This window comes from Cyanistes caeruleus, unplaced genomic scaffold, assembly GCF_971803275.1.
Source record: "Cyanistes caeruleus unplaced genomic scaffold, bCyaCae1.hap1.1 HAP1_SCAFFOLD_65, whole genome shotgun sequence".
Classification (NCBI taxonomy): domain Eukaryota; kingdom Metazoa; phylum Chordata; class Aves; order Passeriformes; family Paridae; genus Cyanistes; species Cyanistes caeruleus.
In genome coordinates, this window is record NW_028255884.1 from 33,293 (window position 1) to 50,371 (window position 17,079).

At 50.0% G+C, this 17,079-nt stretch overlaps 1 protein-coding gene and 1 long non-coding RNA gene across 2 annotated transcripts in view; one reads left to right on the forward strand and one right to left on the reverse strand.

The window, feature by feature from the left end:
- The first annotated feature begins 707 nt into the window (after positions 1-707).
- On the forward strand, positions 708-10,467 carry LOC111944036 (uncharacterized). Its single transcript, XM_086872473.1, has 4 exons — positions 708-2,222; positions 7,066-7,144; positions 7,332-9,014; positions 10,292-10,467. Exons 1-3 carry the CDS (start codon positions 2,058-2,060, stop codon positions 8,336-8,338), a joined length of 1,251 nt encoding a protein of 416 aa, XP_086728599.1. The 5' UTR covers positions 708-2,057; the 3' UTR covers positions 8,339-9,014; positions 10,292-10,467.
- Positions 9,100-17,079, reverse strand: part of LOC147647078 (uncharacterized) — an 813,449-nt gene continuing 805,469 nt past the window's right edge. Inside the window, exon 2 of the long non-coding RNA XR_015281640.1 lies at positions 9,100-10,291. This is a non-coding gene — a long non-coding RNA (uncharacterized LOC147647078). The remainder of the gene's footprint in view (positions 10,292-17,079) is intronic.

Here is a 17,079-nt window from a genome sequence, read left to right on the forward strand (position 1 = left end):
CCAACGGGAGCGGTGTTGTCCTTTTAAGAGGAGTTACAGTGGGACCCGACAACACCGGGGGTCCTTAAAGCGGCCATGGTAGAGAGAACCCCCAAAATTCATCCTGGGGGACAAAACATCCCCTACAGGGGCTTGGGGTGGGGACACCCCTAAAAATGTCACTTAAAGCCGTCATGATCCCCCCTCAAAAGGGGCTTGTGGGGCTGCGGCCACACAAACACCCTAAAATGGGGAGGAAAAAACACCCCTGTAGTGGTGGGATCCCCCCCAAAAAAACCTGAAAAAGAGAAAAACTCCTCTTGAGAGGGGCCTGAAGACCCTGAAAGGCCCTGGAAGAGGGACAAGATCCCCTCCTGTGCTGGGGCCTCCCCGAGCCGGGAACTCTCCCGTTCCTGCAGTCGGGGGAGCCCCGAACGACGGCGGCTCCTGGGCTGAGCCCCCCTCAGCCGGGGCTGCGGGGGGAACTGGGGGGGCTGGGACGGGGCTTGGGGCTCCTGGGGTGAACTGGGGGACCCTCAGTGCTCCCACCTCCCCCTGTTCCCCTGTCCCGCCCTGTTCCCATTGTTCCCCCAAAGCTCCGCTGCCCCCAGCTCGGTTTGTGGGGGACCCAGCCCTTTCCCATCGTGTCCCGGCCCGGCCCCGCTCACCCGAGGGCTCCGAACCACGCACAGGGACAGAGGAGGAGGAAGAGGAGGGACAGAGGAGGAGGAAGAGGAGGAGCAGGAGGAGGAAGAGCTGGAGCAGGCAGAGGAGGCTCCACCTGCGCTCCCCGCTCTCTGCATCTGCAGCTCCTTCGGGACCATCGCCCCCCATCCCGCAGGTGCCCGGGGAGGGGGAGCTCGCCCCAAATACCCTGGGGCTCCCTGGCTTTGGGGTTTTTGGGGGGGATGTTTGGGGATGGCAGGGCTCCAGAGCCGAGCCACAGATGCCCCTCGGGGGCACCCCGGGGGTCCCCGGGAGGTGTTTTTGGGGAGTCCCGGTGGCGGTGGCGGCAGAGCCCCGGCAAAGGGGCCGGGGGGATGTGGGTCCGGCATGGCCGGGAAAGGGGTTCGGGGCTCCCGGTGCCGGCAGTGGCTGCTCCCAGCATTGCCCAGTTGCTCCCCCCGTGTGCCTCCAGTTTCCTCTGTGCCCCACTATAAACCAAATCACTCGCAGGCATTCCCTATTAGAGTACAATTTGTCTCCAGTTTATCCCATTTTTTCAAATTTTTATTCAATTATTTCCCATTTTTATCCCAACTTCATACAATTTTTCCCCCATTTTTATCCTATTTTTTAGTTTTCCCCATTTTTCCCCCATGTTTCCGCTTTTTGCCTCTATTTTTCCCCTTTTTAACTCATTTTTCCTCAATTTTTCCCAATTTTTCTGATTTTTTCCCAATTTTTTCCTGCATTTTTACTCAATTTTTCCCCATGTTTTCCTCAGTTTTCCCCATTTTTTTCCCATTTGTAATCCATTTTTTCCCTGTTTCCCCATTTTACCCTCTTTTTGCTTCATAGACCCCATTTTTCACCCATGATCTCTCCTATTTTCCCCATTTTCTTCCAATTTTCCCCCCTTTTTGCTTCATTTTTACAATTTTTATTCCCATTTTATCCCATTTTTCTCCCAGTTTCCCCCATTTTTTTCCTCATTTTTATTCTGGTTTTATTTTTCCAGAATTTTATCCCCGTTTTCTTTCATTTTTTTTCCTCCAATTTTCCAATTTTCCCTCCATTTCCATTCCATTTCCCACAACTTTCTCCCATTTTCATCCCATTTTTTCTCCATTTCTTCCAACTTTTGCTCCATTTTTTCTCTTTTTCCCCATTTTTCTCCATTTTTTTCTAGTTTTCCCCAACTCTTCCACATTTTTCCTCCATTTCCATCCTATTTTCCCCCATTTCCCCCAATCCTTCCCATTTAATTATCAAAAAAAATTAATATTTTAGGTGGGGAGGAATTAAAATTTTTGGGGAAAAAATTGAAATTTTGTCGGGAAAAAAAAGGGTGTTTTGTGGGCAAAAGTCCATGAATTTGAATCACAGCTTTCCCATGATTTTTCCATGATTTTTTCATGATTTCCCGCTGGAAGGAGGCGTGGGACTCATCTGAACATTCTGGAAGCTGTAAGAGGACCAGGCCATCAGCCTTCCGAAAAACCCGAACCAGCTCATCCGCAATTTCACCTTTCCTCAGTTCTCGGATTCCCAGGTCTGGAAATTCTTCCACAACCTCCCAGGTAGGCAATTCCCAAAATTCCTTGGAAAAATGGGATAAAGGGATTTCAATCCGTTTTTTCCCCTGATTTTTCTCATTTTTTCCCAGTTTTTTCCCAGCTTTTTAAGATAATTTTCCTCTTTGTATTCCTCGGTTTTTCCCTGAATTTTCCCAATTTTTTTCCCAATTTTTTCTATTTTTTTCCATTTTTTTCCTGATTTTTCCTGATTTTTCCCATTTTTTCCCTGCTTTTCTCCTTGTTTTCCCAATTTTTTCCCAGTTTTTTCACAAATTTTCCTGATTTTTTTCCCTGATTTTCGCCTGGTTTTTCCCTCTTCTTTTCTCAAGTTTTTCCGTCTTTTTTGTAACTTCTTAAATTTTTACCTGATTTTTCTGTTTTTTCCTGTATTTTCCCAATTTTTTCCCAGATTTTTCCCAGTTTTTTCCCTGATTTTCCCTCAATTTTTCATTATTTTATTCTGATTTTTTCCTGGGGTTTTTTTCCTGATTTTTTCCAGGTTTTATTAACTTTTTCTTTTCCTGATTTTTCATTCATTTTTCATAATTTTTAAAATTTTTTTCCCCATTTTTTCTTGATTTTTCTCTCTGATTTGTCCAAATATTACCCCATTTTTTCTTTAATTTTTCTGACTTTTGCCTGTTTCTTTCCTAAATATTTCCTGGCTTTTCCCCAGTTTTTTCCCATTTTTCGTTGTGGTCTTTTTTCCCGTTTTCTTTTCCTCATTGTTTTCCTGATTTTTTTTTTTAATTTTTCTCAAATTTTTCCTGCTCTTCTTCCTCTTTCTTTTCATGATTTTTCCCAGTTTTTTCCCAATTTTTTTCTCCCAGTTTTTTCCTGATTTTTCCCTCTTCTTTTCCCAATTTTTTCCTCATTATTCTCAGATTTTTTCACAATTTTTCCCTGATTTTTCCCTATATTTCTTAAGTTTTTAAGCGATTTTACCCGATTTTTTCCAGGTTTCTTTCCTCACTCATCTCAATTTTCCCAATTTTTTCATAATTTTTTTCCTTATTTTCCCCATTTTTTCCTGAGTTTTTCAGATATTTTTTTCCTGATTTTTTCCTCTTTCTTTTCTGATTTTTTTCAATTTTTCCCAATTTTTGGTCAAAATTTTCCTTGGTTTTTGTATTTTTTTCCAGTTTTTTTCTCAGTTTTTTCCCTGATTTTTCCCTTTTCCTTTCCCAAATTTTTCTGGTTTTCCCCAATTTTTTCCTGATTTTTTTCTTTTTTTTTTTTTCTGAATTTTTATCCTGTTCCTATTTTTTTCCCTGATTTTTCCCTGATTTATCTTTTTTATAAATTGTTTTTCTAATTTTTTTTCTGCTTTTTTTGCAATTTATTCTCAAATATATCAGATTTCTTCCTTGATTTTTCCAATTTTTTTCCAATTTTTTAATGATTTTTCTGGATTTTTCCCGAGGTTTTTAATCTTTTTTTTCCTGATATTTTTCCCTGATTTTTCCCAATTTTTTTCACGCCTTTCCTAATTTTTCCTGATTTTTCCCTATTCTTTTCCCAAATTTTTCCTACTTTTCTCCCAATTTATTCTCAAATTTCCCTGATTTTTCCTGGTTTTTTTGCATTTTTTTCCCCATTTTTTCCAGATTTTATTTCTCTTTCTTTTCCTTAGTTTCCCCGATTTTTCCCAATCCTTTCCCAGTTTTATTCCTGATTTTCCCCATTTTTCCCCCAATTTTTTCCTGTTTTTTTCCTGATTTTTCCTTCTTTTCCTATTTTTTCCTGATTTCTTCCCTATTTTTTCTGATTTTTACTGATTTTTCCCAGTTTTTTTCCACTTTCCTGATTTTTTTCCCCAATTTTTTCTTGAGGTATTTTTTTTTTCCCAGATTTTTCCTGGTTTTCCCCAATTTTCTCTCAAATTTTTCCCAATGTTTTCCGTGCTTTTTCCCCCCCATCTTTTTTTTTTTTATTTCTACCTGTTTTGTTGTTTGGGTTTTTTTTTGGTTTTTTTTTTTTCTTTTCCCTGATTTTTCTCTTATATTTTCCTTGAATTTATCTTGGTTTTTTTCCCATTTTTTCCCTCACAGTTTCCTTCACACTCCCAGTCTGATCTCAGACACTCCCAGTCTGATCCCAGTCACTCCCAGTATGAGGCCAGTGGCCCCCAGTTGCTCCCTGTCAGTGCCAGTGTGACCCCAGTAGCCTCCAGTGTGATCTCTGGGACTCCCTGTCTCTCCCAGTATATCCCAGTCAGCCCCAGCACGCTCCCAGTCATTCCCAGCTCCTCCCAGTTGCTCTCAGCATGATTCCAGTTGTTCCCAGCCACTCCCAGTCAATCCCAGTATGATTCCAGTCACCCTCAGTGGGATCCCAGTCTCAGCCAGCAGGGACCCAGCTGCTCCCACTGTGATCCCAGTATGATCCCAGTTGAGTATGATCCCAGAATAGTTGCAATTCTTCCCAGTTCCTACCAGTGTGATCCCAGTTGTCCCTGGAATAGTCCCAGTCCATCTCAGCATGGTCCCACTCACTCCCAGTTGCCCCCACCACTATTCCAGCTGCTCCCAGTGTGGTCACAGACACTCCCAGTATATCCCAGTTGCCCCAGTAAGGTTCTGGTTACCTCAGAATGATCCCACTCTTTCCCACTTCCTCCCAGTATGATTCCAGTTGTGGTCTCAGTTCCCTCAGCATGGTTCCAGTACCTTCCAGTTGATCCCAGTTGCTCCCAATGTGTCCACATTTTCCTCCCAGCATGGGCCCAGTAGCTCCCAGTAACCCCCAGTCAGGTTCAATTCGCACCCACTGTAATCCCAGTGGTTCCCAGTGCTATCCCTGTAGGAGCCATTGTCACTCCCAGTATGGTTCCAGTCACTTCCAGGATGATCCCAGTCACTCCCACTACAATCGCAGTCACTCCCAGTATGGTTCCAGTCACTCCCAGATCCTCCCAGTATGATTCCAGTCATGGCCAGAGTGACTCCCTGTCACTCCCAGGATGGGCCCAGTTGCTCCCAGTCACCTCCAGCATGGTTCCAGTCCCAGCCAGCCCCTTTGCAGTCACTCCCAGTATGATCCCAGCTTGTTCCAGTAGGATCCCAGTATGACCCCAGCATGGGCACAGCTGCTCCCAGGATTATCCAGCATGGTTCCAGTTGCTCCCATTTACCTGCACTGTGGTTTCAGTCTCTCCCAGTCTATCCCAGTTGCTCCTAGTCACTCCTTGGGTGCTTCCAATGTGATCCCAGTTGCTCCTAGTCACTCCCAGTCACCCTGAGTGCAGTCCCAGTTGCTGCCAGTATGGTCCCAGTCTTGCCCACCATGGCCCAGCTGCTCCCACTGTGATCCCAGTAGGACCTCAGCATGGTTCCAGTTGCTCCCTGTTCCTCCCAGTGTGATTCCAGTTGCACCCAGTTTAATCCCAGTATAGTTGCAGTCCCTCCCCAGATGATCCCAGACCCTCCCAGCATGGTTCCAGTCATGCCCAGTTGCCCCTGGTGCAGACCCAGTCAATCCCAGTTGTTCCCAGTTGTCCCCAGCATGGTTCCCGTTGTTCCCAGCATGATTTCAATTTCCCCAGGATGGTCACAGACATTCCCAGTATATCCCAGTTGCCCTCAGCATGCTTGTGCTCATTCCCAAGGATTCCCAGTTGCCCCAGTAGGGTTCCAGTTACCCCAGTCCAAACGAGTCCCTGCCAGTGCTGCCACTCCTGGGATCCCCCAGCCCTCTCTGTGTTCCCCCCTCCCACATCTCCCCAGAGGAGCCCCAAGGGCTGGCAGTCCCCAGCCAGGGTCCCCAGCCAGCCCCAGGTTGGATCTGCAGCCCCCAATTTTCCCAGTTTCCCTCTCCTTTTCCCCGGGCCGGGTTCCCCCATCCCCAGCGGGTGGGAGCAGCGGAGAGCCCCGCGCTGCCCATCCCGACCTGTCCCGGCTCCATCCCCGCTCCTGCCGTGGGCTGTGAGGGGTTTGGGAACGGGGCACCGAGGGTGTCACTGCTCCTGGGGGAGGAGGAGGAGGGATGGAAGAGGAGGGATGAAGAAGGAGAGTGAGAGGGGATGGAAGTAGGAGCACGAGGTGGGGTTAGGGAGGAGGCGGATGAGGAGGGATGGAAGAGGAGGGACAAAGGAAGATCATAGAAAGGAGGAGGAAGCACGAGGTTGAGCACTCCCTGAATTCACAGCCCCCCAACCGTGGGATCATCACCCCCCATCCCAGAAATGACAGGAGAGGGGGAGCTTGGCCCAGATAACCTGGAGGGTTCCTGGGTTGGGTTTTTTCGTGGGTGATGTTTGAAGAATGAAGAACTAAAAAGCTGAGTGGAAAATGCACCTTGGGGGGACACTGGGAGGTCCTGGTGGCAGCTGCTGGCAGAAGCAGCCTGGAGGAGCAAAGCCCTGTGTCCCCCAGGACCCCAAATTTGGGATCCCTGAGAGGGGGAGAGCTGTGATTCACAGGACCCTCAACAGCCTGGAGAGGGGCAGGGGGGATTCCTTGGACCATCTGCATCCCCAAGCAGAGAATAAGGGGACAAGGGACCCTAGGACCCCAAAAACCTCCAGCATCCCTAAATGTTGAGATAGAAATGGGAGAAACTTTTTGGATTCCTGGCCTTCTCAAAAGAGTGGGCAGGGCAGGGACCAAGTAGACTGGGGACCCCCAGGGCAAGCGTGACCCCCAGCAGCTGGGACAGGGGGGAACCCATGAACAGCAAAGGGGAGAGACCAGAGATGGGAAAGTCCTGGGAGGCATTTTCAGAGCTGAATATTGGTGTTTGGGAGGTTTATATGGGCACCAGATGGCTGGTGACTTCTAGAGATGGACTTGGGCAGGAGGAACCTCCTAACCCAGTGTGCTCATGAATTGTATTTTCCCCAAACCAGGATTTCCCATTCCCAAACCTAGACTGGATGGAGAAGGAGGCTGCGAGGAAGAGGAAGATGCCCCAGGACACTCAGGCAGGTGAGGAGGAAGTCAGTGCCCCTTTCCCCCTCTCTCCTGCTCCATCTCCCAGCCCAGCCTGGCCCCCGGCTGCAGGACAACCCCGCTGCTGACGCCGTCCTGCCGGGGATGCACTGGGGGGGATCTCCTTCCCCTTCCCTCAGGCATGGAGGCAAATCCCATCCTCTCCTTGTCCTTCCTCCCCCAGACAAGGAGCTGAGGATGGAGACCAGGGAGGACAAATCCCCACGGCAGAACCTCATGGAAGAGGCCACTGTGAGCAGCTCCACAGTGCAGGAATCCAACGGGGAGGAAAATCCCCAGAGATCCCGCAGGAGGAGGGGCTCCAAACCCAGCCCAGGGTGCTCTGAAAAGGAAAGACCCACCCTGTGCTGGGAAGGCGGCCGGAGATCCAGCCAGGGCTCTGAGCTGGTGGTCCATGAGCAGCTTCAGGATAGGGAGAAGCCCTACAAGTGCTTGGAGTGTGGGAAGAGCCTCAGCCAGAGGAAAACCCTCATCCGCCACCAGATGATCCACACTGGGGAATGGCCCTACAAGTGTGGGCAATGTGGGAAGGGCGTCAGCTGCAACTCCCAACTCATCCATCACCAGCGCATCCACACTGGGGAGAGGCCCTATGAGTGTCCTGAGTGTGGGAAGAGGTTTCAGAGGAGCTCCACTCTCCTTGTACACCAGCGGATTCACACGGATGAGAGGCCCTTCCACTGCCCTGACTGTGGGGAGGGCTTCAAGCACAACTCCAACCTCATCACCCACCGGCGCATCCACACTGGGGAGAGGCCCTATGAGTGTGGGGAATGTGGGAAGAGCTTCAGCCACAGCAACAGCCTGATCCTCCACCAGAGGATCCACACTGGGGAACGTCCCTATGAGTGTGGGGAATGTGAGATGACCTTCAGATGGAGGTACCAACTGACCATCCACCAGATGATCCACACTGGGGAGAGGCCCTACGAGTGCTCCGAGTGTGGGAAGAGCTTTCAGACCAGCTCCAATCTCCTCGTGCACCAGCGGATTCACACGGATGAGAGGCCCTTCCGCTGCCCTGACTGTGGGGAGGGCTTCAGGCACAACTCCAACCTCATCAACCACCGGCGCATCCACACTGGGGAGAGGCCCTACGAGTGTCCCCAGTGTGGGAAGAGCTTCTCCAGGAGCTCTGCCTTGACCCAACACCAACAGAGGCACCGGTAAGGGAAGCCCTGTGAGTGCCCCAAGTGCAAGAAGAGCTTCGTGCGCTTCCCTGGCTCCATCCCCGATCAGAGGACCCACGTTGGGCAGAGCCCTGATGACCCACATTCCCAGTGATCTGTGTTGGGAACACACTGGGCTGGTGGCCATTTTATTTTGGTTCTATCTTTTGATTCATTTTCATCCCTTTAAAACAGACAAAACTGGGGTAAAAGTCTGCAAATTCATCAAAGGCATCTAAAGCCTCACTTTCTACTGCTTTAAGGGAATCTGGGATTAAAAGAGATACTTGGGAAGACTTGGGGATTGTGGTGCTATCTGTTGTAGTTTTCTTCATTTCTTGTCACTCAAAGAGATGAGAGGGTTCTATCTGTCACCTCAAAAGCACTCAATGCCACTGAATTCTACTCATTCCCACCCAGAATTCCTGGATTCTACAGCCCCTCAGGGTGTGTTGCCTTAAGTTTTAGCTTTCATCTTTCATATTCCTGCACTGCCTGGGTTTACAGTTTGGAACTTCCCATTAAGTGTTAGTGAGCTCTCTTCACAGAGTAGGTAGACAAAACAATTCCTTTTCTAGCTTGATACCAAGGACAGTCGTTAGAAGTTTCAGGCCCAGAAGCATAAACAAGGGTGGACTGAAGAGAGAAAACAAGAAGGATGTGACTTCATCATTGTCGTGGTTTTAAACCAGTAACTAAAAAAACCTACTTATTTCTTGTTGTGAGATATGGATTAGAACAAGAGCAAAACAGGCTTAAGACTTAAAAGGAATAAAGACAGTTTATTAACAAACTACAAGAATAAGAATATCAGAATAAACTTTCAGAAAACCCCTTTATCTTTCACATCTTAACCATTTCTCTATACACATGACAACATAGAGACAAATAACTTTAGGATTCTGGTGGTTAAAAACAGTCTTAGTTCTTGCTACAGTCTTTCATCAGTCTTTGTAGAGAAACAGAAGTCTCTTTCTGTTAGCTTACGGAGTTTCTCACGAGAAAACTATTTTTCATCATAGTTTTCTATTTCTCTAATGCCAGCTGCCCGGAAATCTGTCATTAGATCTTCTCCTCCCATTTCACATCTCCAAGGTGTGTATGGGTCACAGAGTTTAGGAATCTTATTTTTAAGGATAAGTTATTCAAAGGCAGAAGTCTTCTTCATTTGTCTCTGTGAGCCTTCCTGGAAAACAGTTTTCTCTTTGCCCCCAAAGCTTCAAAATCTTCACTCAACTCAATTCCAGCAACTCACAGTATCACAAGTACTCTCTCTCTCTCTTCTGCTCAAAAGTTACACTTTGAATATCTCATTCCTCCTAATACTCTTATCATGAATTAAAGGAGTCTTTTTATACTATTATTGTCCATCTCCATAGCTTTAACAGAAAGATATTTCAGCTGTAAAGCATCTCCTTATTCTCTCTTTCTTATTTAAACTTAACTCTTTTCTTCACTGTTTTTGGTGGTTCTATGATGTCTCCTCTATGTTGATTGTCTCTCTCTCTGTCTTTCTGAGAAAAGGAGTAATCTGTATGTTTATCCAGGTAGTAAAAGAATTAAAAGCTTTAGGAAAACTGCAAGAGTTCATGGTGTTAAGTTTCAGTCTAGCAGCAAAAACTGAAAACCAAGCTCGGCTGGCCAGCGCTGCTTCTCTTCTCCCTCCCCCCCCCCCCCCACCCTGCGGCCTTGTAGGCCTGGAGAGGGGGGGAGGAGGCCGAGACAGAGCCTGCTACCTTGTCCGAAGCCGGAAACCAAAGAGAACAAGAGAATTCTGTCTGTACTTCTTAAGGGGGTGTTTACAAGTTGAATTCACTTTTTAATGGTCAGATCTGCTGTCAATTCTTGAAAATGACCGATAATTGGTCAGGAGGGAAAAACTCCCATCAGCCACCAGCAGCTTCAACTTCCTCTCCCTCCAAGCTGTCTTAAAGGTAAAGCTACCCCATGACAGCTGAAGCTGTAATTGGACAGTGAACAGATTGCAATATCCAGATGGACCTAAACTTCTAAAAATGTGAGACTTGTCCATTTTTCTGACCATTTTTGGTCCATCTTGGGTGTAGGCCTGGCTCTTGTACTGCCCAAGGTGTATTTAAATTCTTTTAATAAACTTCATTCTTAACTCTGTCCAGCCTCTGTTCTAGGTCAGCCTTCTGAAGGCATCAGGTGGAATGGGGTTGGAAGGGGATTGGGTGAAGTGGGATGCAAATCAGTAGGGGTGAGATGGGCATTGGGTGGGGCAGGATGGGTGGGATGGAGTTTGGGAGGTGTGAAATGGGGGAAATAGAGCTTGGGAGGGGGGTCTTGATGTCCAGCAGGGATGGGATGGGTTGGGGTTGGGATTGGGGAGGTGGGGTGGGGTCTGCAATGAGACAGCCAAAGTTTGGGGATGATGAATGGAGGGGAAACCCGTTAGTGAGTTTTGGATATTTGGATGTTCCCAAAGAGATTTTAAGGTATCTCACATTTCTAAGGAGGTTTTGGGGCACTCCCCAGCTCTTTGGGGGCTCCTGAGAGCAGCTCCATGGAGCCCCATTGCCAGGGCTGGTTGCCATGGGCACAAGCTCAGAGCTGTAGCCAGAGTGCGTTGCCTCAGCGCTGGAGAGCAGAGAAATGATGAATGGCCCCAGACATCTCCAGGGTGTGTTTGGGGGCAGAGCAAGTTCTGCCTGTGTGGGGCGGTCACTGCCCCAGCCCAGCCACTGCAGCCTCTGCTCCAGTCCCAAAGTGGCTGCCAAGCCCCTGGCACCCCAAAAACCCCAGCTGGGAGAGGGAGCAGAGCAGGTGAGGCTGTGACACGGGTGTGACACTGACATGTGTCACGGCCCTGGAGCTCACAGCAGCTGCGATGGCGCTGGATCCAAGGCTGATTGTGGATCTTTGTCCCTCTCTTTTCTCCTGACTTCCAGTTTTCAAAATCTGGATAGCTTGAAGTTGGATGGGTTGGACGAGTTGGCTCAGTCAGTGCTTGTTGCAGTGTGTTTATTTTGTTCTGATTATTAAGTGAATGGTTTGCTCCTGTTGTTATGCCCCTATGATTCTGTAATGGTTTTGCCCTCCTGTCAGTTTTTGTAAACCCCTCCCCTTTTTCCTGAACCTTCCTTGTCTATCACCTTTAGCCTGCCCCTGGTCCCTGTCATTCAATGTAAACCCAACCCTTTGTTCCAGCAAGTTTCCTGCCTTTCATCCCCTACTCAAAGCCCCATTGGCTTTGCAACTGCCGCCCCTCACAAATGTTACCCCTATTGGCTCCTAGTATTGTGAACCCTCCTCCCGACTCCTCCCATACTGTATTCCCATTGGTCCTTGGTTTGTATCCTCCCCTCTTTAAATTGGAGAGCACAGGCGTGCTCAGGGCTCAGAGTCCTTGGGTCCTCGTGTGCCTTTCCGGCTCTCATCCTGTCACCGCTCCTTTCCCTCAATAAATCCTGTTCCTGGAAAGCTGCTTGGACTCTGGGTCTCCTCCATCTCACTGAAGCCCACGACGCCAAGACCCGCAGAGCCTTGAGTGGCGGAGAGGCTCTGAAGGTTCGGTCTGGGGAAAACAGCTCCCAGACCGTTCCCCACTCCTGGCGCCGCCAGCGGTCAGTGAGCAGAGCTAGCCCAGGTGTGAAGGGCCGCGGCGGGCAGCGTCAGCTGGCGCCCAACGTGGGGCCTCTACAGCCCGTGGAGACCCCCGGAGCAGTCGTGTCCTTGTGGATTTATAAAGACTTTTGGGCGGCAGCTACCTCGGTTGCAGCAGGCCGGTTTTTGTCCGGCAGCGCTCCCGGGGAATGGGGCGACAATCTCTCAGCGCACAAGGGACCGCTCCTGGGGCTTTGGACATCTCCCACGGCCAGTGTCTGGACCCGGTAAGTTTTTCCCGGTGGGGGAAAAAGGCGGGGGGGGGGGCGGGGGGGCTTGTGTGTGAGCCCTTTTGTGTCTGGTGTGACTCCCCTGGGGGGAGGTGTGTGGTTCGGTTCCAAACCCTTATTTTTAGTTCTTTAAGTTTTAGTTTGCCATTGGGGGGTGGTGAGACTGCGGAGCCGGGGGTGTGAGAGATGGGTGTGCGATTGTCGGCTCCGCAGAGGGGGATTTTTCTCCAAGTTGTGGGAATCCTTGAGGGTGGGAATCATAAGTTTTCACGTGGGTTGGTTAAAAGGCTGGTACGTTGGCTGTTCCTGCATTTTCCCCATGTGTCCCCTGAAAATGTTAGCTCGGTGTCATTTTGGAATTCTGTCGGGTCTAAATTAACGGCTTTAGTTGTTCAGGGGGACAAAACAGCCGCCAAATTAATCCCACTTTTTGTTTTAATCCGGACTGCCTTGATTGAAAAAAGGGGGATGCAGAGGCAGCCAACGCAGCCTTCCCCAGTTTCTTCAGTTTCCCCAGTTTCCCCATCCCCATGTTCCTCATCCCTTGTTCCTAAGTTGGGGGAGACCTGCGGAGCAACCCGTAGAACGCAGGGCTCCGAAGTCGGCAGCAGTCTCCCTGGCTCCCCAAGCCTCCCTCAGAACCCTTGCCCCGGTAGCCCTGGCCAAGCTGTCGGAGCTCTTACGCATTCCCCTACATCCCCAGTTGTCCATCCAAAGTTATCCCCTTTCCAAGTTGTAAATCCCCAGTTTAATAAAGCTAATGATCCCCAGTTACTTTCCCAGAACCCTGGATCCCCTATTTTCCCTTATCCCCAGTGTTCTCCTATGTCTCCCAGTGCCCTGCCTGACCCTCAAAATGGCCCCCAAGGGGCACAAGATGGTGGGGACCGCATGGTCGGACCCCCTCCCTTGTGCTCCTTCTTCCCAGAACCCCTTTCTTCCCTCAATGACCAACCCCTTCCTCCCTAGCCCCTCCCTTCGATCCTACCCTGACTCCTCCCACTTCCCCTTGGGTGGTTCCTCCTCCTCGGGGGCATGTCCCCAAAGTGTTACCACCCAAAACTCCACCCCTTCCGGCCGCCGCTCCTCCCTCCAACCCTCCCTCTCAGTCAGTCCTCCAGCCCCGCCTCTTCCGGCTTCTGGTTCCCACGCCCCTCCTCCCGGTTCCCACGCCTCCCCTTCTGGTTCCCACGCCCCTCCTACCAGTTCCCACGCTTCGGGAACCGGAAGTGACAAGCCTGAGGACCAGAACCCGGAACAGGTTATAATTCCCTTTGCCGCACCGGTTAGTTTTAGAGGAAGGGGGGGGAGGTACCGAGAATGGGAACCCTTCTCCTTCCAGACAAAGAGGGAGCTGTGCAAGGCTCAGAAGGAGTTCGGCAAGAGAAGTGAATATTTTAAAGGCTTGTTAAAGGCCACCTTCTCCGCGAACGAGATGGTCCCCCACGATTTAAAAGAGTTGTTTGCCTGCCTCCTTTCCCCAGCTGACTATAGGTTGTGGAAACAGAGGTGGAAGAAATCGTTGGAGGCCATCCTTCCTGAGCTGCTGCGCAGCGAGGAGACCGTGGTTGACGCGGACGAAAACCCCCTCTCAATAGATCACCTGTGCGGTGAAGGGAATTGGGGAAAGCCAGAAGAACAGGCCAGGGTCTTACCCCGGTCTGTCCTAATCAAAATAACAGAGGCCGCTGAGAAGGCGTTTAACATCTTGCCGGGGGGGGAACCCCTCACGAATTTTTCTAACATTAAACAATCCCCCAATGAACCCTTTAACATCTTTATCAACCGCCTGCAGGAGCAAATTGAGAGGCAGGTTGATAAACCAGAGATGCAAGAGCAGCTAATTCTAGAAATGGCCAAAGCTAATTGTAATGATATTTGTAAGCAAGTCATTTTTAGCCTGCCAATGTATCCGCCGCCAACCTTGGATGACCTCATTGACGCCTGCGAAAAGAAGGTCCCGTTAATGGGGGCGTCCAGGGTGCCACCACCACCGCAAGCGGCCAGGAGACTACCAACAGCTGCAGTGACCCAGCACCCACCAGGCCAACTACCACCACCAACTGGAAGGCCTCTGCAGTGTTACCGCTGTGGACAGCTGGGACACATGGCCCGGGATTGTCTTGCTGTACTTCCCTGCCCTGGACCTGCGAGGGGCAACATGGGGGGAAAAGGGGGAGAGGGAGTTTTTAATAAAAAAAACTAGGAGCGCGGCGCGAACTTGCCCCGCGCGAAGCAACAAATGGGGCAGGTATCGCAGAGGCGGGGGGGAACGAAAGCCGGACATGGCCTATTCACAGGACGAGACACTTAGTAACAACACAGGACATCCTCTTCCGGTCCCAGCGCTGGACGGTAGTAGCTGTGGACCCACTGGAGAGAAAGACAATGGACACCGGACGTGACAGTAAGTGCATCGCCATCGGGGACACCAAGCACACACCCCCGGAGATTGAGATTTCGCCGATCACCTTTTCGGGTGGTCCGGAGAACCTCATTCTCCTGGCGCGCTGCACTCATCCACCCTTCTTTTTGCCCAAGGGGCAAATCATTGCCCAATTTATACCAATACCTGAGCAGGTCCCAGTAGATGACCACGCACCAGGCGTCTACTGGGCAGAAGTGGTGGGTGAGGAAAAGCCCATTCTAGACTGCAGCGTCAAGCAGGGTGCAGAATCCTTTCAGATGAAAGGACTGCTTGACACGGGAGCGGATGTGACGATCATCCCTGAAAGGAGATGGCCGTCACATTGGGAGTTGCAACCCGTGGCAGGCAAGATACAGGGCATAGGGGGTACCCAATTGGCAAGAATTTCAAAGAGCGTGGTGCAAATTGCGGGGCCGGATGGGCAATTGGCAAATTTACGCCCATTTGTTGCTGACTATCAGGTTCCCTTGTGGGGAAGAGATCTCATGTCCCAGTGGGGGGTTAAAATCGAGATCCCGAAAACCCCTCGGGATTTTTAGAGGCAGCCACTATAGAGCGCCCTTTCCAGAAATTAGATTGGACAACTGATACAGCGGTCTGGATTGACCAGTGGCTGCTAAGAAAAGATAAATTAAAGGCGCTCAACGAACTCGTGGAGGAGCAACTTAATAAGGGAAATATAGTAGAAACCACAAGCCCTTGGAATTCCCCGGTTTTTGTTATTCGTAAGCCGGGGAAGGATAAGTGGCGGCTCCTTCACGATCTTCGTGAAATCAATAAGGTCATTGTGGACATGGGACCCCTTCAACCAGGGATGCCTACCCCTACCATGCTCCCCCGAAATTGGAAATTGGCAGTGATTGATATCAAAGATTGCTTTTTTCAAATTCCCCTACACCCTGACGATGCCCCACGGTTTGCCTTCTCGGTGCCCACTCTTAACCGAGAAGCCCCAATGAAGAGATACCACTGGCGAGTGTTACCCCAAGGAATGAAAAATTCGCCGACCATCTGCCAGTGGTATGTCTCTTCGTTGCTGTCTCCCGTTCGCGCCAAAATGGGGGAGGTCATCATCTATCACTATATGGATGATGTCCTAGTGTGCGCCCCCCATGACGATATGCTTACTCAATCACTTGACCTAGTGGTTAGAGTTCTAACATCTGCAGGTTTCCAGCTCCAGGCAGACAAGGTTCAAAGGATGCCACCCTGGAAGTATCTGGGACTAAGGATTACTGAGAGGACCATTGTTCCTCAACAATTGGCTATCAACAGTAATCCAAAGACTCTGGCAGACCTTCACTCCCTGTGCGGGACCTTAAACTGGGTCAGGCCTTGGCTGGGCCTCACCACCGAAGACCTAGCCCCCCTCTTCATGCTTTTGAAGGGGGAGAAGGAGCTTAGTTCTCCTAGGACCCTGACTCCAGAGGCGAAGGAAGCACTGAGGAAGGCACAAATTGCTTTAATGGAAAGGCAGGCACATCGATATGAGCCGACCCTGCCGTTTGAGTACATCATTCTGGGAAGGTTGCCGCACCTGTGTGGGCTTATCTTTCAGTGGGATCAAGGCTCAAGGGACCCACTCTTGATCATAGAGTGGGTATTCCTGAGCCATCAATGATCCAAGAGTATCACCCGGCCACAAGAGCTGGTGGCTCAGCTTGTCAGGAAAGCTAGAGCCAGGCTCAGGGAGATGGCAGGGTGCGACTTTGCGTGTGTACGGGTGCCTGTCAGCTTGTCTCGGGACAGGGCGTCCCCGGATAAGCTGACAAAGGAGATGTTTGAACAGCTGCTGCAGGAGAACGAGGCTCTCCAAATCGCTTTTGATAGCTACAGTGGACAAGTTTCAGTCCACGCCCCAGCACACAAATTCTTCAATGCTAAATTTAACATCATTCCAAGTTCAATTCGGAGTCGAAAACCCCTCAAGGCCCTGACAGTTTTCACTGACGCATCTGGAGCATCCCACAAGTCAGTTGTGACTTGGGTGGATCCTCAAACTCAGCGGTGGGAAGCGGATGTTAAGTATGTGGAGGGATCTCCACAGGTCGCTGAGTTGGATGCTGTCGTCAGAGCTTTTGAGAGATTTCCCGAACCATTTAATTTGGTTACAGATTCGGCATATGTTGCTGGGGTGGTAGCTAGGGCAGAGAATGCCGCCCTAAAGGAAGTCTCCAATCCGCAGCTGTTTGAGCTGCTTTCCAAGTTAATCTTTACCGTTTCCCACCGAAAGCAGCCATTTTTCGTGATGCACGTGAGGTCGCACACTGAACTCCCTGGCCCGGTAGCCGAGGGAAACGAAAGAGCTGATTCCCTCGCTACTCCTGCCACTATGGCTCAGCTCCCTGATGTATTCCAGCAAGCCAAGCTGAGTCATCAGATGTTCCACCAGAACGTGCCTGGGCTGGTCCGCCAATTCCACCTGAGGCGAGATCAAGCCAGAGCCATCGTGGCCAC